General features: G+C 46.4%; 2 protein-coding genes across 2 annotated transcripts in view; one reads left to right on the top strand and one right to left on the bottom strand.

Moving 5' to 3' along the window:
* Positions 1-21,217, bottom strand: part of NDUFAF2 (NADH:ubiquinone oxidoreductase complex assembly factor 2) — a 141,201-nt gene extending 119,984 nt beyond the window's left edge. The window contains exon 1 of the mRNA XM_056541122.1: positions 21,032-21,217. Coding sequence (XP_056397097.1) covers positions 21,032-21,146 — 115 coding nt within the window. The 5' untranslated portion in view covers positions 21,147-21,217. The remainder of the gene's footprint in view (positions 1-21,031) is intronic.
* Positions 21,218-21,316: 99 nt separating this feature from the next.
* The window catches only part of ELOVL7 (ELOVL fatty acid elongase 7), a 95,574-nt gene continuing 95,230 nt past the window's right edge, over positions 21,317-21,660 (top strand). Inside the window, exon 1 of the mRNA XM_056541089.1 lies at positions 21,317-21,514. The gene's annotated coding sequence lies outside the window, so the exon portion shown is untranslated. The remainder of the gene's footprint in view (positions 21,515-21,660) is intronic.

Here is a 21,660-nt window from a genome sequence, read left to right as displayed (position 1 = left end):
CTCCCTGGTTGCCGGTGGTCAGTGAGTCATACTGCACCCAGCCAATCACAGGCCGCAGAGAAGTCCTGCCTCGGCCAGCGATAGGCTGAGCGGCAGTGTGACGTTTTCGGTCCCAGCACTAGGAAGAAGACCACTGCTGGGGCTGAAAACGTCACACTGTCGCTAAGCCTATCGCCGGCCGAGGCAGGACTTTGCTGCGGCCGGTGATTGGCTGAGTGCAGTATGACTCACCGTCCACCGGCAACCAAGAAGAGGATCGCGGCGGAAGCCGGAGCGGGTTACCGGAGGCACCTGGGGAGTGGCGGCAGGTATGTATCACTTTATTTTTTTTTTTTACTACCGGCAGTCTGAAACACAATTTTTACATCCCAGAGTACTCGTTTAATATGGAAGAGATGTGTTTTTTTAAACTTTTAAGAAACTTTTAATTTTTTTTTACATTTTTATTAGGGGACTTCAAGAAGGAAACATTAGATTCCTCATACAGATCAATGCAGTTCTATTGAACACCATTGATCTGTGGGATCTGTGATCATTTGGTTGAGGCCCCCCCTTTTTAAATGGGCACCACTAGAGGTTCCTATAACTACTGGGACACTTATCAGTTCTGCAGCAGCATCAGGCTTGTCCATGAGTCATGGACAAGAGAAGATTCATGGACAAGGCTACATGAGCAGACACACCAATCACCTCCCACCACCACAAGGGAGGGACACACCCCTTCCCCTGAGAGGATTTCTAACACTGTGAGCTAATGAAAAGAGGGATTTTATAATAAGGCTTAAAAGGCATAAAGTACATGGTCAGGCTTAGGTACTGAGTAACACATTTTTTTGTGGGATCTGACAGGTATGCATTAAGTACTAGATGTCTCAGTTCCCTGCAAACTGCTGTCCATTGCAGAGAGAATGGGAAGAAACAAAAGAAGTGAAGACTTGAATAGTGTTATGCAGAGAAGAGAGTATGGGAAATGTACATCCTTAGCATGTATGCCTCCTCCAGCCTATGTCGCAGCTGAAAGGTATATCAAGGCTTCCATCCTACTGTGCATAAAGTTATGGGCAACTGTCCCTTGTGTAAATACTTTTGCTGCCTACTTAATATAACTCCCACCTTTTGGTTATTATCAGCAGCAGTTCCCTGCTTAGACCAGGATTGCTTTTGTGATGTAACCCCTTCCTTGCCATGCTGCTGTTTGTTTACTTACAGCTCACATAGCACCTTGCAAACCCAGTGTATCAATAACCCCCCCCCCATGCTCTCTATATTGCTAGAGTATATGTAAACCCCCAAAATAGAGCCAGACTGTTCAGTCTAAGTGGTGTACTTTCTTGAGAACTATGTGAAGGCAGAGAGTAGAAGGGTTTACAAAAATGTGCTCTCTTGTGATTGGCCAGAGAGGAAAGAGAGAGGATGTGCACCTGTGCTGGAAAACACCTCAGTTCTGGTCCCACCCTCTGGAGAAAATGAGAAATAGCTGTGCATCATTGAGGGGCATCTCAGGAGCTCAATAGCAGCAGTAAGAGCAATAAAATCCCCTTTTCGACACTCTTGGGGTTTAATTTAACGAAACCATGCCGGTTATTAAACTTTGTTTTAAAGTGCAGGTACGCTTTCAGAAGCAATTAAGCATTGCAGGACATATAAGGGAACAAAAAGGGCATAGGTTGTTGAGAAGAGGAGGGGTCTGAACTGCCAAGAGGGAAGTGATAGGGGATGATATAATCCTGTAGTTCACAGTAAGTCTATGAGACTGAGCTGGGGTGAAACAAATTACACTGCAGAAATACGAGGGGATGTATCTGACACCTGTTTATGGCCTGTTCTGAGCACCACAGACAGAGGACACGTCACCGAATCACAAAAAAACAAAAAAAAAAAAGGTCTGATAAAGACTGAGCTGAGGTGCTCTAGAACCTTTCCTGCTACTAAAACAGGAAGGTAGTGAAGGAGCACTAAAAAGCGATAGAGAAAAAAATAAAATATGTAAAAATCAAATAAAAGCAGCAAAAGTGGAGACAGAAAGTGGAGGTTCAACACTGGAAAATGTAAGGTTATGCATATAGGGATGAAAAATCCAGGCTGTGAATTAGGGGTCAACCGATATTGATTTTTTAGAGCCAATACCGATAACCTGTGAACTTTCAGGCGGATAGCAGATAACTTATACCGATATTCCGTGCATTTTAATCACCCCCCAAATATCCTTAGTAAAATGAGGGTGCGTGTGTGCGGGTTTACCCTGATAAACTGTTTCTGGCCCCGCAGAAGCCGATGCAAATCGATGATTTAAAGCGGGCACTTTAAATCAATGAACTGCAGCAGCTTTTGCGGGGCCAGAGACCGCCGCCGCCCGCTTCTCTCCCCCTGCCTGTCCTGGGGTCCTGAGTCCAACTACCGCCGCTGCCAGAGACCGCCGCTGCCAGTGACCGCCGCCACCCGCTTCTCTCCCCCTGCCTGTCCTGGGGTCCTGAGTCCAACCACCGCCGCTGCCAGAGACCACCGCCACCGACACCCGCTTCTCTCCCCCTGCCTGTCCTGGGTCCAACCACAGCTGCTGCCAGAGACCGCCACCACCCCATTGCCTCCCCCATCCCCAGTTTTATAATTACCTGTTCCCGGGGTCTGCGCTACTTCTGGCTCCGGCGGCTGTCACTATGTGCCGGGCCACTGACTGTGACGTAACGTTGAGGACGTCACTCGTAATTGCGCTGCGCACAGCAACAGTGCAGGACACCACAGGAGCCAGAAGTAGCGCGGACCCTGAGAACAGGTAATTATAAAACCGGGGATGGGGGGGAGGCAATGGGGCACTGGCAGCGGTTGGACTCAGGACAGGCAGGGGGAGAGAAGCGGGTGGCGGCGGTGGTCTCTGGCCCCGCAAAAGCCGCTGCAGCTCATTGATTTAAAGTGCCCGCATTATCGGCATGGTAATTGGCGATACCGATAAGAAAATCGTGAACATCGGCCAAACCGATAGTCGGTCGATCCCTACTGTGAATATGTATTAAACTGGAAAATACTGGGGACGAATGGGAGAGGACTTTATTCATGGGGTGTATCAACAGGGGCATAGATGCTCACGGCAAGGAAATAATTCTACCGCTGTACAAATCACTAGTCAGACCACACATAGAATACTGTGTACAGTACTGGGCACCAGTATAAAAGAAAGATATAGTGGAGCTGGAGAGGGTTCAAAGACGGGCAACCAGGGTAATACGGGGAATGGGAGGACAACAGTACCCAGAAAGATTATCAGAATTAGGGTTAATTAGTTTCGAAAAAAAGAAGGCTTAGGGGCGACCTAATAAATATGTATAAATATATCAGGGGACTGTACAGAGATCTCTCCCATGATCTATCTATAACAAGGGGGCATCCTCTACGTCTTGAGGAAAGAAGGTTTCTACACCAGCATCATAGACGGGTTCTTTACTTTAAGAGCAGTGAGACTGTGGAATTCATCTGCCTGAGGAAGTGGTCATGGTGAACTCAATAAAAGAGCTCAAAAAGGGGCCTGGATGTGTTTCTGGAGAGTAATAACATTACAGGTTATGGATAATAGATTTATAGGGACTGAATGTTGATCAGGGGATTTATTCTGATGCCATATTTGGTGTCGGAAGGAATTTTTTTTCCCCAGTATGGGGCAATCGGCATCAGCCTCATACAGGTTTTTTGCCTTCTTCTTGATCAACACAGGAGGAACAATAAGGTTATAGGTTGATTCTGATAGACCCAACCTTAAAGGGGTACTCTGGTGGAAAACTTTTTTATTTATTTTTTTATTTTTTATGAACTGGTGCCAGAAAGTTAAATAGATTTGTAAATTACTTCTATAAAAAAAAATAAAAAAAAATTAATCCTTTTGGTGCTTTTTAGCAGCTGTATGCTACAGAGGAAATTCTTTACTTTTTGAATTTCTTTTTTGTGTTGTCTACAGTGCTCTCTGCTGACACCTCTGTCCGTGTCAGGAACCGTCATGAGCAGCATAGGTTTTCTATGGGGATTTTCTCCTGCTCTGGACAGTTCCTGATATGGGCATCAAGTGTCAGCAGAGAGCACTGTGGACAAGACAAAAAAAAAAATTAAGATTTTCCTTCCAGCTGCTAAAAAGTACTGGAAGAGTAAAGATTTTAATAGAAGTAATTTACAAATCTGTTTAACTTTCTGGCACCATTTCATAAAAAAATAAATAAATTTAAAAAAAAACGTTTTCCACCGGAGTACCCCTTTAAGAACTATGGGGTATATGTATCAATGTTGGTGTAGGTAGATGTTTTTTGTAGATAACTTTGGTTGGTCTAAATTTGGTGCAATTGCACGAAATTTACTATACTTGTGCAAGCCACATGATAAATTTTGTGCAAATTCTAAATCTCCATACAGTTCTATTTGTACAACTGGGCTGCACCTCAGAGGAAATGTGGTGTGTCATGGACACAGGAATTTTGTTCTATTGCTTTGAGGCTCGGATTCCACTGAGGCTTATTTTTCCACCAGCAAAAACGGCAGAAAAACGGTCACAGCTTTTTTCAGCGTTTTGTCAGTTTTTCTTGCGTTTTTTGCTGGTGTGTGGAAACAGTCATTTTTGTAACCTGTGGCGAGTTTTGCACTGCCTGCAGGGTACCACTCCATGCATCAGATGCAGGGGGCTCGGCCCACAGAGCGTAAGGAGTGATGTATAGCTTATACATATACAGGGTGCAGAGCATCACTACTTACCTCCACCGGCTGTATAGTATACAAAGGTGAATAGTGTACCCATGTATACTATACAGGAGTCCAGCAAGGAAAAAGTTAACCCACACTGTTGCTGAGCAGTGCTGGGTTAAGTCTTTGTGCGCTATCCTGTATATACAGCCATCTATAGATGACTGTATATACAGGATACAGTAGGCAGACGTCAACAACTTTAGAGACTCCCTGTTTAGGAACATACTGCATTATGTACTAACCCATTTTTTGTTTTTTCTTTTCTTCTCATTTCAGATATGTTAATGTGGAAGGCTACATCAGATTCGGTGGGCTGTGACGCCAGCGTTCTTTTTATTTCAAGAAAATAGTTAACGAGGGCTATGGGGGGGGGGGGGGGGGGGGGGTTATAAATAAAATTTTCAACGTGTCATGTGTTTTATATTAGAATTTTCAGGCTTAGTAGTATAGTGGAAGCTGTCTTATAGACTGAATCCATTACTAAGCCGGGGCTTAGCGTTAGCTCCAAAAACAGCTAGCGCTAACTCCAAATTTTTACCCCAGTACCCACCGCCCCAGGGGTTCCGGAGAGAGGCGGTACCAACAGGCCGGGGCATCAAAAATGGTGCTCCTGGACCTAGGCGGTAACAGGCTGGTGAGGGCCAGTAACAACGGTCCTCTCGCCCACCCTGGTAACGTCAGGCTGTTGCTGCTTGGTTGGTATCTGGCTGATACTGAAAATAGGGGGAAATCACACACACATTTTATATAATTTATTTAATAAAAAAAAAAAAACTAACGCAAAGGGTACCCCGTATTTTCTTTATCAGAAAGATACCAACCAAGCAGAAGGAGCCTGATGTTACCAGGATGAGCAAGGACCATTGTTACTGGCCCTCCCCAGCCTAAATAACGCTAGCCTTTTACAACCTAGGCCCAGGAGCGCCATATTTGATGCTCTTGGCCTGTTAGTACCGGCTCTTCCTGGCACCCCTAGGGGGGTGGGTACTGGGGTAATAATTGAGGGTTAGCGCTAGCTGTTTTTTGGGCTATCGCTAAGCCCTGGCCTAGTAATGGATCCAGTCTACAAGACGGCTTCCACTACTAAGCCTGAATATTCAATTATAAAAAACACAACACATTTATAAAAAAAATTAATAAAAAAAATTAAAAAATACACTCTCCCATAGCCATTTTATTGAAATTAAAATCAGACATAGCCCACTGCATTCACATATTTGAAATGAGAAGGAAAGAAAAACACGAAAAATGGGTTATTACAAATACCCCCATAAAGCAGTGTCTTCCTAAGCAGGGAGCCTCCAATTGTTGCTAAACTACAACTCCCATCCTCCCTGTTTGGGAACACACTATCAGAAAGGCTCTTTTTCCATAATGCAAAACGCATAATGAGAACAGAGCCATACTTACCACCCTGGCTTCAGGCCTGAACTGTGCAGCTCCGCCCCCTAATTATGCCATCACTAGGAGGCGGGCCCAGCACGCTTCTGTATTTTTAAAGTTAAGGTAACAGGGGGTCTCAGGAGTGAGACCCCGTGCAATTTGTCCCTCTGCCCTTAAACTACTACTCACCTCATGGGACATACTGTGTTCCATGATGGGAGTAGTTGTAGTACTGCATTGCTGGGGGACAGCACTTGCACATCCCCCAGATGCTGGACTTTCTTGGGACTGTTAGGACTACTACTCCCATCATGAACAGACTTTGCCCATAATGGGAGTCCAGGGGCTGTGGGACAGATCGCAGCAAGTCATTCTCCTGAAACCCGCTGTGATCTGCATGTATTGTCTTAAAAGCAGGTGGCACATGCCGCTCCACTGCGTTCCCCGCCGGCTCCAGATGGGGAATATACAGCTGTCACAATTCATAATCGCCGCCGCCACAAGATAGAAGCTCTGATTGGTGAGTAGTAGAGATGAGTGAACTTACAGTAAATTCGATTCGTCACGAACTTCTCGGCTCGGCAGTTGATGACTTTTCCTGAATAAATTAGTTCAGCTTTCCGGTGGGCTGGAAAAGGTGGATACATTCCTAGGAGACTCTTTCCTAGGAATGTATCCACCTTTTCCAGCCCACCGGAGCACCTGAAGGCTGAACTAATTTACACAGGAAAAGTCATCAACTGTCGAGCCGAGAAGTTCGTGACGAATCGAATTTACTGTATGTTCGCTCATCTCTAGTGAGTAGCTATTCACCAATCAGTGCTCCATGCGGCGGGGATTATGAATAGGATGGAAATGCTGCAGATTTTTTTACACAGCATTTCCACACTAAAACCTAAAGCAGCAAATTTACACCAAATTGCATGGATTTTTATATTAGCACTTATTTGGCTGTGGACTATATGCACATTTTCCACATTCAAATTCACACTATGTACTTCATAAAAAATATTCTTATAAGAAAACGCTTACAGAATGTCATATGCCTTGTATAACAGGTTTTTGTATGTTTGCTTTTGCCTACAAAAGTTTCTATTTTTGGTATAATTATTTTTCTAAAAAATGTGTGATAAAACCGGCATATAAAATGCTTTAATAAATTTGGCAATCGCAATACGAATATTTTTCTTAGTTTTGTTACAATACTACATGGGTTTCTCTCTAAGCAAACACAGGTCCCCAAATCACTGACTAGAAGGCATCTTGATGACCGCGCTGTGCTATGCTGTGTGTTGTTTTGTGAAGCTGTCGCTGTCCGGTATATAGTAAGTGTACACCGGTGTAACGTCCTCCAAAGACCCGCTGTCACTTCACCCACCACAGTGCCGTTTTCCCTTCTTCTATATTTTTTTATTTGTCTGCCTCTATTTTTACTTTCTCCAAGTAACATTTTTTGTGTAAAAATTAATATTGACTTGTGAAGTGTGACATTCCATCTTGGGGATTAGCTCTGGGATCGTCCTGGACCACGCCACAGGATGCGTTTCTTCTCAATAAACCAGCAAACAAATGCTTATAATGCAAATCTGGCACCTTGCCAGTTTTATTAAACAGATTGCAGGGAAAGAAACAAAAAAACAGGAACAAAACAAAATCCTAGACCGTTTGGTCACTGACTAAACAGATCAGCTTGTCCTGACTAACAACCGCTGAGCTTCCCTCAGCCGGTTAAACATAGGTCCCCTGCAACCTTCTACTCACAATTCATGTCACTCTCTTTGAGCCACTCATGGCTCGGGCTGTGTACTCCTCAGCAGACTGTCTCTTCCCTACAGCCCACATGCTGACTCCTAGGAAGAGCCCACATTAGACTGAGTCTCCATCTCATAAACACACCTCCCTTCCCTCCTGCCTCATTACTTAAGAAGCAGGTGAGAGCTTCTGCAGGGTGAGCCAAGGAAATACACCCTTTCCTTGCCACACTGCCACAGAAGTTATCATATACAACAGAATCAGAAAGTGGGATTTCTTGTAAAGGTGGGGTAGGGGGCCACTAACAATATCATTTCATTATCCCTCCAGGGGAATTTAATGGAGACTACAGAGGTGGAAGGAGACTGACTTAAGGTACATAATGGAAAATAAAACGGCTGGAGGAATATTCTTTGGGCTATACTTATGACAGAGAGCAGGGGGGGGGGTTAGACTGACTGGGGAACTTATTGGGAACTATATTTATGGCAGACTGAGTGGGAAGGAGACTTAAAGGGGTACTCCGTTGCTCAGTGTTTGGAACAAACGCTGAGCAGCTTAGTACCCCTTTAATAACCTGAAAACTATAGGGAAGATTTATCAAAATCTGTGCAGAGGAAAAACTGACCAGTTGTCCATAGCAACCAAAATCAGATCGCTTCTTGTAAGAAGAAATATATGATTGGTTGATAGGAGCAACTGGTCAACTTTTCCTCTGCACAGGTTTTCATACATTTCCCCTTATATTTTTAGATGCCAGAGGGGGAAGCAGAATGGCTGGGGAACATACTGGGGAGAATATTGAAGGCTTTGAGTGTATGAATGTATGCTGTTCGGAGTGTAGTAATCTACACATTAAAGTAACCTTGTGAATGGATGTAAGGACTATCTATTTAAACCTAGTTGTTTGCGGTTTGTACACGCACATTACCTGATGAAGTGCCCGCTTTCTGCTGCTACTAATTTTTAGATGAAAAAGAGAGGATACTGAACAGCAACTTACTGGGGACTATATCAATGGTTGACAGGGAGACTGGGAACTATGAAGGAGATTTATCAAGCTCCGTAGTAAATTTGTGTTGCGTAAAAAATTTGCACGTACGACTTTTCGATACATGCTGCGACTTTTTGATTTTTGCTTATTCCAAAGCACATTTCTGAAATCTGCTCATGTAGTAATTATTATTTTTTTTTTACTTTGCAGTGGTCATGTATTTATCAATTACAATAGTCGCTATTTATGAAGAAAAAAAAGTTGCATCTCTATTTAAAAGTCGCATATGTATTCCAGGTCCAACCACAAAGTGCATATGTCTGCAGAAAAGGAAATTAACACCCACTTTATCAACTGTTCTTGTTCTGCATCATGAAACAAAGCTACTACATTTATGTTAATTATAGAAAAAAAAATTATATTACTAATAACTATTAATTTTAAGGTTGAAAATACACACTGCACACCTTGTTAATGTTAGGACACGTACATGTTGGCGTACCCACTGAATTTTAAAATGAATGTTGTGTTAAAATAGAATAAGGCACAAAATAATTGTATAAGAATTTTTACTGACTACGTAAATAACCCATATATGGCACTAAAATTTTTCCTTAAAAAAAGAAACATCCATAGTAATACAGCTTCATGCACATTTTCAGGTGGGTAACGTACAGAGTAGGGATCGACCGATATCGGTTTTTTAGGGCCGATATCGATAATCGGTGGAGGATAGGGCCGATAGCCGATAACTTATACCGATATTTCGGTATAAGTTATCGGCTATTTAACCCCCAGCGACACCGCTGCAGATCATTGATTTAAAGCGGGCGCTTTAAATCAATGATCTGCAGTGGCTTTTGCGGGGCCATAGGCCGCCGCCGCCACCACCCGCTTCTCTCCCCTACCTGCCAGGGTGCTCCGGGCCATCCATCCATCGTTCCTGTAGTGTCCGGGGGCGTTCCGGGTGGAGGGTGGTCCGGTCCGGGCTGTCCTTCTCCGGCAGGCCTCTTCTCCACTCCGGGCAGGCTCCGGCCTAGTACGCAACATAGACGTCGCTGCGCAGTGACGCCCGTGCGCAGCGACGCACCTGACATCACGGCGTAGCGGCGTCTATGCAGCATACTAGGCCGGAGCCTGCCCGGAGTGGAGAAGAGGCCCGCCGGAGAAGAAGGACCGCCCGGACTGGACCACCCTCCACCCGGAACGCCCCCGGACACTACATGAAGGAAGGATGGCCTGGACCACCCCCATTACGGGTAAGTTTAATTTTTTTATTCACTCGGAGGGTGGGGGAGGGGCCCGATCGGTATAGCGGTATGGGAAAAAATCCATACCGGTATACCGCCTAGCATCACCGTGGGGGGTGCGACGCGGTGCGGTGGGTCGGCGGTGCGGCGGGTCGAGGGGGGTGGCGGTCGCGGTGCGGTGGGGGCGGTGCGGGGGGCGGGGCATTATCGGCAAGATAATTGCCGATACCGATAATGCCCAAAATCGTGATTATCGGCCGATAATATCGGCCATACCGATAATCGGTCGATCCCTAGTACAGAGCCTTTTTTTTTGTGGCTTCACTATTGTTTATATACTTGTTGGTGTTGCGCTGTCTTCCTTCCTGACGTAAACTCCGGCCTCAGCGCAGCAACCCAAGACTCCGCCCACCAATGTCACAAAATCCGGACTCAAAATTAAACAAAAAAGCCTCCAGAGTACGGATATTCATGGGGCAGCATAGTATGTTTTTAATAATTTTTTTTTTTTATTTCTGAGGAGGGTGGATGGGTTGTTGCTGGATAGTTGGAGTGCAGCTATTTAGTGCCAGGCAGACCAGTCAGGGTGTCACCCAATGAGGTACCCCCCCCCCTCCCCGTCACTCTCTAGCAACGCTACTGGCAATAGAGTAGATAAAGAACTTTGGCTATTAACATAAGGGAAAACCTTTTCTGCTTTATATATATGTGATTTATTTATGATAAATTGGTCACATGTAAGAAAAAGTAAGTTAAATAAAATTGTCATATAATACGTTTGAAAAGAATGATATCTCCTTCTATATGGTTGACAGATGGGAAAGTAGAATGACTGGAAACTTTCTGGGGACCATATTTATGGCTTCAAAAAGGGCTGACTGGATGGTTGCCAGATGATGAAGGAGACCGACTACAAACTATATTTACATTTACCAGTGGGGAAGGAAGACAGACAGGTGGTGATATAAAAACAGCAGGTTATAGTGAAAGACATATAAGTGCTGATTTATTAACAAAAAAAAAAGTGCTTGTTATCTGTAACACACTATCACAGCACAGCTTTTATTTCTTATAGTGCTCATAAAAATTAAAACCTGTGCTGACTGGTTCCTATAAACAACAAAAGGCAGTTTTCATCAGTCTGCCCCATTCAGTGCATGTAAAGGGGTAGCCAGAAAGGGGTCATGTAACGCTTCTGCCCAAAAATAGCTCTGATTAACATTGATGCTTGAGGGGGCCAGAAAAAGTATTTTTAAAAAAAGGTGCACTTTTATTAGTGGCAACAGTGCACATCAGTTTACTTTAGCAGTTAATAGTCTTTTGGGGGCTTACTATATGAACCATATTCACGAGATGAGACGAACAACATCTCCCATATCAGTCATGCTGTCCTATTTGAAGTTACAGGCCACACTGCCAGAGGCTGCACTACTGGAGATTATAATGACAGGTTCAGTGTTGTCACGGGGGACACGTGTTCAGTGTTGTCACGGGGGACACGTGTTCAGTGTTGTCACGGGGGACACGTGTTCAGTGTTGTCACGGGGGACACGTGTGCAGATCATCTATTTGCCTCTTCAGTGTAGGTATCCCCCCCCCCCCCCCCCCAGTAATATCCAGTCTTATATTATTGAGCTTGTAATATGTGCAGAGAGAATCACACTGAGGTAAAAAAGCATTATTTGATGATATGTGAAGACAGAGACTTCACAGTACAGCTATAGCTAATGGATATGAACCTATGCATCGCGATTCACACCAGGAAAAGGCGTAAGAAAATGAAGGCCGTACTGTCAGTTCTTAGACAATGGCGCCCTCAAGTGGCTCCATACATGTACTGTTCTGCTTCCCACAAAATCTAAACTGTACTGTGCAGCATATACCACAAGATGTTTTAGCATTTGATTTCACACATATTATTTCAGATTTAGGCTCCAATTTCATGCAACATTTTATGAAGCACTGTATGCCACTTCATGCACATATCTAAGCAAGATATACTGCTGGAAAATATGAAGCTTGCAGGAGCGCCACATGGCGGAACGGTTGGTATGCCAGGTGAAGATGCTGCAAACTTTGGGTTGATGTCTGCATCAGACCACGCTTTTGAGTCCTGCACAGGAACAGTATAAGTCCAGGACATGGACCGAACGTAGTGACCATTAGGCTAGGTTCACCCAATGCTTATGCTGTTTGCCACAAGTATCCGTCGCCATCCTGCCAAGATACATATACTGTACAGTAGCAGATGCTGTTCATTTCAATGGTTGAACAGAATCACCGCTGGTATATGCTAATTAAACTGGACACATACAGCCCGAAAAAAGTCTCTAGATAACTAGCCATTGACATGAATGGTGGAGCTGCCATACAGGAGGCCGATGGATAACTGTGGTCCTACAACAGTCTATTAAAGGGGTACTCCACTGGCCCAGCGTTCAGAATATTACGTTCCGAAAGCTTGGTGCGGGTTCGTGACATCAAGCCATGCCCCCGGGTGACATCACGTCACGCCCCCTCAATGCAAGTCTATGGGAGGGGGCGTACGCCCCCTCCCATAGACTTGCATTGAGGGGGCGTGGCCGTGATGTCACAAGCCCACACCCAGCATTTGGAACTAAACGTTCCGAATGCTGGGGCAGTGGAGTATCCCTTTAAAGTCAAAAGGCCCCTGGACAATCTCCTGCCCCTCAGATTTCTCCTTACCTCCTCCTCATCTGTAGGCTGGGCCCCTCAACCAAGCTCCGCTAAGTGAATTTGTTTTTTTTACCTCAGGAGACCTGAGCAATGGATTGTCACAGACTGCTGGATGGAAAAGCGGGTTTGTTTTGCCCGTAATTGTTGCTGGATAAAGGCTATGAGTGCCACAAGCACAAAGCTGCTATTTGGATGGATGTTTGAGTGAATCAGCACTCCGCAGGCGGTGTATGGTCAGCTGCATTAAAGTGAAAGCGCCTGAGTATGCGATGGGATCAGGCGCCTTCTTCCCTAAGGGAGATTCAGGAGACTCGTGAACCGCCTCACCCGGTGTACAATCATATAGGTATCTGCATCCAGTAACTACTGGTTAAGGCTGGGTTCACACCACATTTTTCAAGTACGTTTCCTGTATACGTTTTCATTATTGAAAACGTATGGAACCGTATTGAAAACCGTATACATAGACAATTGAAAACCCTATGCACCCGGATGCATCCGGTTGCGTACGGTTTGCTTGCAATACGGTTTTCTCCCGTACTCAAAACCATGGTTGACCACGGTTTTGTCTCTGGTTTAAAAACTATACTGCAACCGCATACGTTTTTTTTTTTTTGGACATGGATGTCAATGGGAAAAGCACATGTATACAGTTCCATACGGGAAACCGTATACGGTTTTTACTTTGCACATGTGCATTTGCATCCTAAAGTCCCCACCCAAGATCCCTCCCATTAAAAATTCTGTTTTGTTTTTTTTATAAAAACGGCCGGAACTGTATGCACTTTTAAAAACAGTACATGGTTTAAAACCACATACGGTTTACTTATTCCCATGAAAACAGTATGGCAAAAACGTGATGAGAACCCAGCCTAATATGAAAAATCGGAACAAGCAATTGGTTGGCACAGTAGCTCTCAGCAGGAAGCGTGCAAGTCAGCTCAGACCATGCCTCCAAAATCTAAGCAAAGATGATCTAAGGGGCCTCAAAAAAGTGGCACTGGGGCTATGAAAATTTTAAAAATTTATGAAGCCTTCCCCTGCTTGAACAACAAGGAGGGTCCCGAAACCCCATCTCCTGGGAAAAACAGTGCAGATTTGGAAAAATGGGAAAGGAGAATAATGGGCGATAATAATCCACAAGTGCTCCCTACGATTTTACGGGATGTGCAATCATGTAACTAGGCTCTAAGTGATCTATCCTCCCAGACTGCCCAGAGATGAAAGCAAAACTGATCGATATGAAAGATAGAGTAAGAAGGAATAATATGAAGCTGGTCGGCCTACTGGGAGGAACTGGGGATGGGGCTATGAGGGGCTTCTGTAAAAAAAAATGGTTAATAGACATTTTTTGGCAGCAGAAACCTCAGCAGAAGGTGTTTTTTTCAGCGGCATAACCAATTTGTTAAAAGGGGTAAGCCGAAAAAACTCCTAGCCAAGATTCTCCAAGCACAGCAGGGTAAATCTTATAGCTTGGCGATTCAGTCAGAAGTGGACGAGGTGATCACGCAACAGGATAGAATAAGGGACCAGATGGTAAAATGTTTTTTTGAACCTGTACCAATGAGAAGCATCCCTGTCGGATCTTTACATCATTAATTTTCTACAAAAAATGTGAACAACCGAAACTGGAAGAGGAGGAATGGAAGAGCTGGAAAGAGAGTTCACAATAGAGGAGATGAGAGAAGCATTATTTTGCTTCGGGGGATCATCTGCGCCAGGCTCCAATCTCCTGACATCTGAAGTGTACAAAGAGTTTGCGGGGATGTTAATACTTTTTTTGTTTGAAATGTTTAAGGAATCCTGTCACACCAACGCTCTCCCACGCACAGAGCAGAAGCCAACATTATTTTGTTTAAACAAAACAAGGACTTATGGTAAACAGTAAATCATTTCCACCGAGATTCTTGCTTATACAGACGCAAAGATCAGGTTTTGTGCCAGACGGACTGATACAAGATAATTCTGCTGGGGTCTTTGTGAACCTCCAGGTGGGCTCTGGACCTCTCCTCACTATGCTATCTTTGTACACCATGAAGATGTTTGACAGGATGGAGTGGAGACAAACTGGAGGCATTGGGCTTCGGGCCAAAAATTGCTGTTATATGATAAACCTATAGCTAGCATAGCTATCAAGGGGAATCTGTTGGAAGTATCTTTATTGACACAAGGAACACAACAGGGTTAACCCCCCCCCCCCCCCAGTCTCTATATATAGAGCCACCTCGCAATGGCTATTCTTAAATTAAAAGAAATGAAATCAAGGGCTTTGGTAAGAGGGGGGGGGGGGGAAGAGATAAATCCTGCTTTATATGGACAATTTGTTTTTATTTTTGCAGGATCCAGAAGCTATGCTTTCCAGGGTGATATATATTGTGAATGAATATGGTAAGATGTTGGGCCTAAAGATAAATTGGAGAAGCCCTCCCGCCTCCTGGCAAGTGGTGAGGACTTACAGGGTATAGGTGAGGTTAGAGTATTGGGAAAGGGAGAAGTCTTAGAATACCCCTGGGGGTGAAGGTCGGCTCAAATGCTAGAATGTTTCAAGGTAAACGGTCACCCATTTACTCACACTAAAATCTGATACACAGTGTTCTAGTGCGGGTGAACAGGAGACCAATGCGGGATCTCGGACTGCTATACCTACCTGCAGTCCGGAGCCCCGATCCTCCAAAAGGTCCCCCTCTACCAGCGATGACTTGCGCTTTGAGGTGGGCCCACCGGCTAGATTTAAATATTCATAAGCGCTGGTCACGTGAGCGCTCATACCTACTGAGCGCTCACGTGACCGGCGCTTATGAATATTTAACTCTAGCCGGTGGGCCCGCCTCAAAGCGCAGGTCATCGCTGGAACAGGGGGACCTTTGGAGGATCGGGGCTCCGGACTGCAGTTAGGTATAGCAGTCTGACACCCTGCACCGGTCTCCAGTTCCACCCACACTATAACCTGGTGTATCGGGTTATAGTGCGGGTAAACGGGTGGCCATTTTCCTTTAAAGGATAGTATAGTGAAAATTATCTTAATCCCGTTGTGCCCCCTCCCATAGACTTGCAAGTCTATGGGAGGGGGTGTGGTTGTGACGTCACGAGCAGGATGTGACCATGACATCACAAGCCTCTGCCCCGCATTGCCAGTCATCCAGCAAGGAGTGAAGCTCGCTCAGGGCACAGGATGTCTGAAGTGCTGCAGCCGAGATTGCGGGGGTCCCCAGCGGCGGAACCCCCGCAATCAGACATCCTATCCCCCCCATCTTTTGGATAGGGGATAAGATGTCTAGCGGCGCAGTACCCCTTTAACTCACGTTCCTCCGTTACGCCACTATCTTCTTCCTCCTTCTGTGTGCACGGATCGGCACACTGAAGTCAGCGTATCGCCTCGGCCGGTGATAGGCTGGGCGCAGAGTCATGTAAGAAGCCCGGGCAGCAGGGAGAAGGAGGGGACCAGGCTCCTTACATGACACTGTGCTCAGCCTATCACCGGCCGAGGTGGGACAACGTTGTACCCGCTGATACGCTGACTGCAGTGTGACAATCCGTGGACACGGAAGAAGACCGGACTGGAGGACTGAAGAGCTATAGCGGCGCAACAGGGGAACAGAGAAAGGTGAGAATGTTTGTTTTATTTTTGCAGCCCAGGCACAACAGGATGAAGATCATTTTCACTATACTACTCCTTTAATGATCTTAATCTCCAACCATTATTTAAAGGGGTACTCCGCCCCTAGACAACTTATCCCCTATCCAAAGGACCCCGCGATCTCTCCTGCTGCACCCCTGTACATCAGCAGCCTGGAGCTATGTTTGCTCCGTAGCTGATGAGGGGCGATACAGGGGTCGTGACGTCACAATACCCCGTCCACTGTATCGCCCCTCATCATCCAGGGAGCAAACACAGCTCCAGGCTGCTGATGTACGGGGGTGCAGCAGGAGAGATCGTGGGGGCCCCAGTGGCGTGACCCCCGTGATTAGACATCTTATCCCCAATCCAAAGGTTTGATGTCTAGGGGTGGAGAACCCTTTTAATAGGCACCTGGACGAAATTGCCACTTTCCATGGCGGACCGCGCTGCGGTTATTAAAACTATTGTTCTGCCCCAGGTATTGTGTTTTCTTCACGCATCCCCCATTTAAATCAACATACCCTGGTATATCTAGGCACACCTTTTTGATCAATCATCAACATATACCAGGGGCATGTGGAGAAATTGTGAAGTAAATATTCCCTGACATCCATACTTTTTGTTAAAAATGAGAACAAATCTTATCAGTGAAAACCTCCTCATAAATCACCTTGTCATCAGAAATACGCGATCACTGTCATAAAAATGCAGCACCAGATAAGTCGCTGAGCCAAGCAAACTGCCATAATAAGGCGCAAAGCTTTTTAGGAGTCATATGGATGCCTTATGGTCCGTTCACACTGAGGAAATTCAGGAACAAATGACCTTGCTGGACTTCCTCACTGTATGCACACCATTAAAAATTGGTGCTCATGTCTGTGACAGTCTGCCGCAGACAAAAGCACAGTCCCATTGAAAGACAGCACAGCGGAATCTAACAGAAGATTAAGGGTATGTTCAGACAAGCGGATCCAAATCGTATTTTACGCTGTGGATCCGCCACCAAAAGGACTGCTACAGGGTGCCTTTAGATGTGGCTGCTCAGAGCGGCAATACACAGCTATGAGCAGACACACTGCAATGTGCAAGTCGCCACGAGCCTTATACTCGCACATCGCGGCTGCTCTCGGCCTAGCTCAGGGATCAGAGGGAGCGGCCGCGATATGTGCAAGTACACCACGCATGCGCGGCAACGCACATCTGAGGCACCTTGTAGGGGTCCTTCGGCGGCGGATCCGCAGCATCAAATACGCTGTGGATGCGCTCGTCTGAACGTACCCTAAAAGTTCACACTTCTGCCACAATTCCCTTGACAGAAGTTCCACTATTAGGATGCATTCACACAATTCCGGTGTGAATGGGTCTTCCGCGAGAGCCGTTCACACTAAGCAATTTCAGCGGTGGACAATTCCCCCACTGAAATTGTTACGCACAAAGAAAGAACATGTTCACTCTGAGTGGAATTATGCGAGCACTGCATAGCTGTCAATTGTGACGGTGCAATGCCGCACGGTCCGGCGACCAGGCTGAATACACGCTGAATCTCCGCTAGCGGAATTTAGCGAGTGGAGATTCAGCGTGTATTCCTCAGTGTGAACGCACTTTTCATGTGTGATCTAAGCAGCCAAATCCCATTATAATCACTAGAAGGCTGCACACAATTTCCTAGCGGAAAATCAACGCGTCATTTCTATAATGTAGTAACCAGACCCTCCAACCACAACACATTTTTGTTGCATTTTACATGACAAAAATACACCACAAACTCCATTCTATTCGGAGACAACAACAATATAGATGTTTGGCTTATTCACATTAATGTGTTTATATTGGTTTCGTGTCTTTTACTCCAAAGGGAAAGGATACTGTAGTAGGGTGGTACTTTGGGGGGAGGGGTTAAAAAACTGGGGACGATACCACAGGGCAAATGATACTGGAGGGTAACAGGAGGGGGTGCTGTAGGGAGGATCATAATGAAGGAGGCTGGGATTCTACAGGGGAGACTATAGTGGAGTGATATTGTGAATTGGCATATGATACCGGGGAGGGAGGGAGATACAGGAAGGGACAGGGATAGATAGATAGATGACACCTGGGGTGGGGTATATTATATATGGGGAGGAGAGGTAAATGACACCTGGGGTGGGGTATAGTATATATGGGAAGGAGAGGTAGATGACACCTGGGGTGGGGTACCGTATATATGGGGAGGAGACGTAGATGACACCTGGGGTGGGGTACCGTATATATGGGGAGGAGAGGTAGATGACACCTGGGGTGGGGTATACGGGGAGGAGAGGTAGATAATACCTGGGGTGGGGTATATATGGGGAGGAGAGGTAGATGACACCTGGGGTGGGGTACCGTATATATGGGGAGGAGTGGTAGATGACACCTGGGGTGGGGTATAGTATATATGGGGAGGAGAGGTAGATGACACCTGGGGTGGGGTATAGTATATATGGGGAGGAGAGGTAGATGATACCTGGGGTGGGGTATAGTATATATGGGGAGGAGAGGTAGATGACACCTGGGGTGGGGTACCATATATATGGGGAGGAGAGGTAGATGACACCTGGGGTGGGGTACCGTATATATGGGGAGGAGAGGTAGATGACACCTGGGGTGGGGTATATATGGGGAGGAGAGGTAGATGATACCTGGGGTGGGGTATAGTATATATGGGGAGGAGAGGTAGATGACACCTGGGGTGGGGTATATATGGGGAGGAGAGGTAGATGATACCTGGGGTATAGTATATATGGGGAGGAGAGGTAGATGACACCTGGGGTGGGGTATAGTATATATGGGGAGGAGAGGCAGATGACACCTGGGGTGGGGTATAGTATATATGGGGAGGAGAGGTAGATGACACCTGGGGTGGGGTATAGTATATATGGGGAGGAGAGGCAGATGACACCTGGGGTGGGGTATATATGGGGAGGAGAGGTAGATGATACCTGGGGTGGGGTATATATGGGGAGGAGAGGTAGATGACACCTGGGGTCGGGTATAGTATATATGGGGAGGAGAGGTAGATGATACCTGGGGTGGGGTATAGTATATATGGGGAGGAGAGGTAGATGATACCTGGGGTGGGGTATAGTATATATGGGGAGGAGAGGTAGATGACACCTGGGGTGGGGTATATATGGGGAGGAGAGGTAGATGATACCTGGGGTGGGGTATAGTATATATGGGGAGGAGAGGTAGATGACACCTGGGGTGGGGTATAGTATATATGGGGAGGAGAGGCAGATGACACCTGGGGTGGGGTATAGTATATATGGGGAGGAGAGGCAGATGACACCTGGGGTGGGGTATATATGGGGAGGAGAGGCAGATGACACCTGGGGTGGGGTATAGTATATATGGGGAGGAGAGGCAGATGACACCTGGGGTGGGGTATAGTATATATGGGGAGGAGAGGCAGATGACACCTGGGGTGGGGTATATATGGGGAGGAGAGGTAGATTATACCTGGGGTGGGGTATATATGGGGAGGAGAGGTAGATGACACCTGGGGTCGGGTATAGTATATATGGGGAGGAGAGGTAGATGACACCTGGGGTGGGGTATATATGGGGAGGAGAGGTAGATGATACCTGGGGTGGGGTATAGTATATATGGGGAGGAGAGGTAGATGACACCTGGGGTGGGGTACCATATATATGGGGAGGAGAGGTAGATGACACCTGGGGTGGGGTACCGTATATATGGGGAGGAGAGGTAGATGACACCTGGGGTGGGGTATATATGGGGAGGAGAGGTAGATGACACCTGGGGTGGAGTATAGTATATATGGGGGGGGGGGGGGGAGAGGTAGATGACACCTGGGGTGGGGTACCGTATATATGGGGAGGAGAGGTAGATGACACCTGGGGTGGGGTATAGTATATATGGGAAGGAGAGGTAGATGACACCTGGGGTGGGGTACCGTATATATGGGGAGGAGAGGTAGAACACACCTGGGGTGGGGTATATATGGGGAGGAGAGGTAGATGACACCTGGGGTGGGTTACCGTATATATGGGGAGGAGAGGTAGGTGACACCTGGGGTGGGGTATAGTATATATGGGGAGGAGAGGTAGATGACACCTGGGGTGGGGTACCGTATATATGGGGAGGAGAGGTAGAACACACCTGGGGTGGGGTATATATGGGGAGGAGAGGTAGATGACACCTGGGGTGGGATATAGTATATATGGGGGGGAGGTAGATGACACCTGGGGTGGGGTATAGTATATATGGGGGGGGGGGAGAGGTAGATGACACCTGGGGTGGGGTACCGTATATATGGGGAGGAGAGGTAGATGACACCTGGGGTGGGGTACCGTATATATGGGGAGGAGAGGTAGATGACACCTGGGGTGGGGTACCGTATATATGGGGGGGGGGGGGGGAGGTAGATGACATCTGGGGTGGGGTATATATGGGGAGTTGAGGAATATGATGCCTGATATGAGAACTGTTGATGAATATGGACATATTTATTTGTTTCCCTTGTATTGTGACTGGGGGGGGCTATGATGGTTACAGGGTGTATTATATATACACATGCTCACATTACAGGTCAGTGTTCACACGACACGTAGAGCAGGAGCGGTATCTACCTACCCGTCCATGTCCTCTGCTCAGGGACGTAATAATACTTATTCCCGTAGTGGTCAGTGCCCATGTGCTGTCTGACTGTCCCCAGTGTCCTCTGCAGGAGGGCTCGTAGTTTGTCCATGCTGCATGCGCGGAGTAAACAAGGAACACACCGACACGAGACACACAGCTGCGCTGCTGACCTGCGTCCTCAACATTGATTGGTTATCGTCATAAATGTGGCCCCGCCCCCTCGGGCATGTCCAATCACAGCACAGTCAAGTCAATTCCACGATAACCGCCCCTCCTGTCAGGATCAGTACACGGCCACGCCGTGACGTCATTATGGGCCCTCTTTTAATTATAGCCCCGCCCCCTATTTAACGCAGCCTAATTATCTGCTCTCCTCCCGAATACTAGAGAGAGAACCGTACTAGCAACCAAAAGGCTCCTTGCGGAACATCGGCCGCCATGTTATTGAAGCTCAAGTGCTTTTAGCGAGCATGCGCAGTTATATACTAAGTTCTTTTACTAATTTTTCCTGCTCCTCCCTCCCCGCTCTCTCATGGCTATGAGCTGTGATTTATTCTAAAAATCTGCAACAGTTGTGAGAAGTCATCTTTTCAACCTTCTAATGTCTTCATAATGGGGGAGAT

This window comes from Hyla sarda, chromosome 1 (assembly GCF_029499605.1).
Source record: "Hyla sarda isolate aHylSar1 chromosome 1, aHylSar1.hap1, whole genome shotgun sequence".
NCBI lineage: Eukaryota > Metazoa > Chordata > Amphibia > Anura > Hylidae > Hyla > Hyla sarda.
This window is presented reverse-complemented; position numbering and strand designations above follow the sequence as displayed.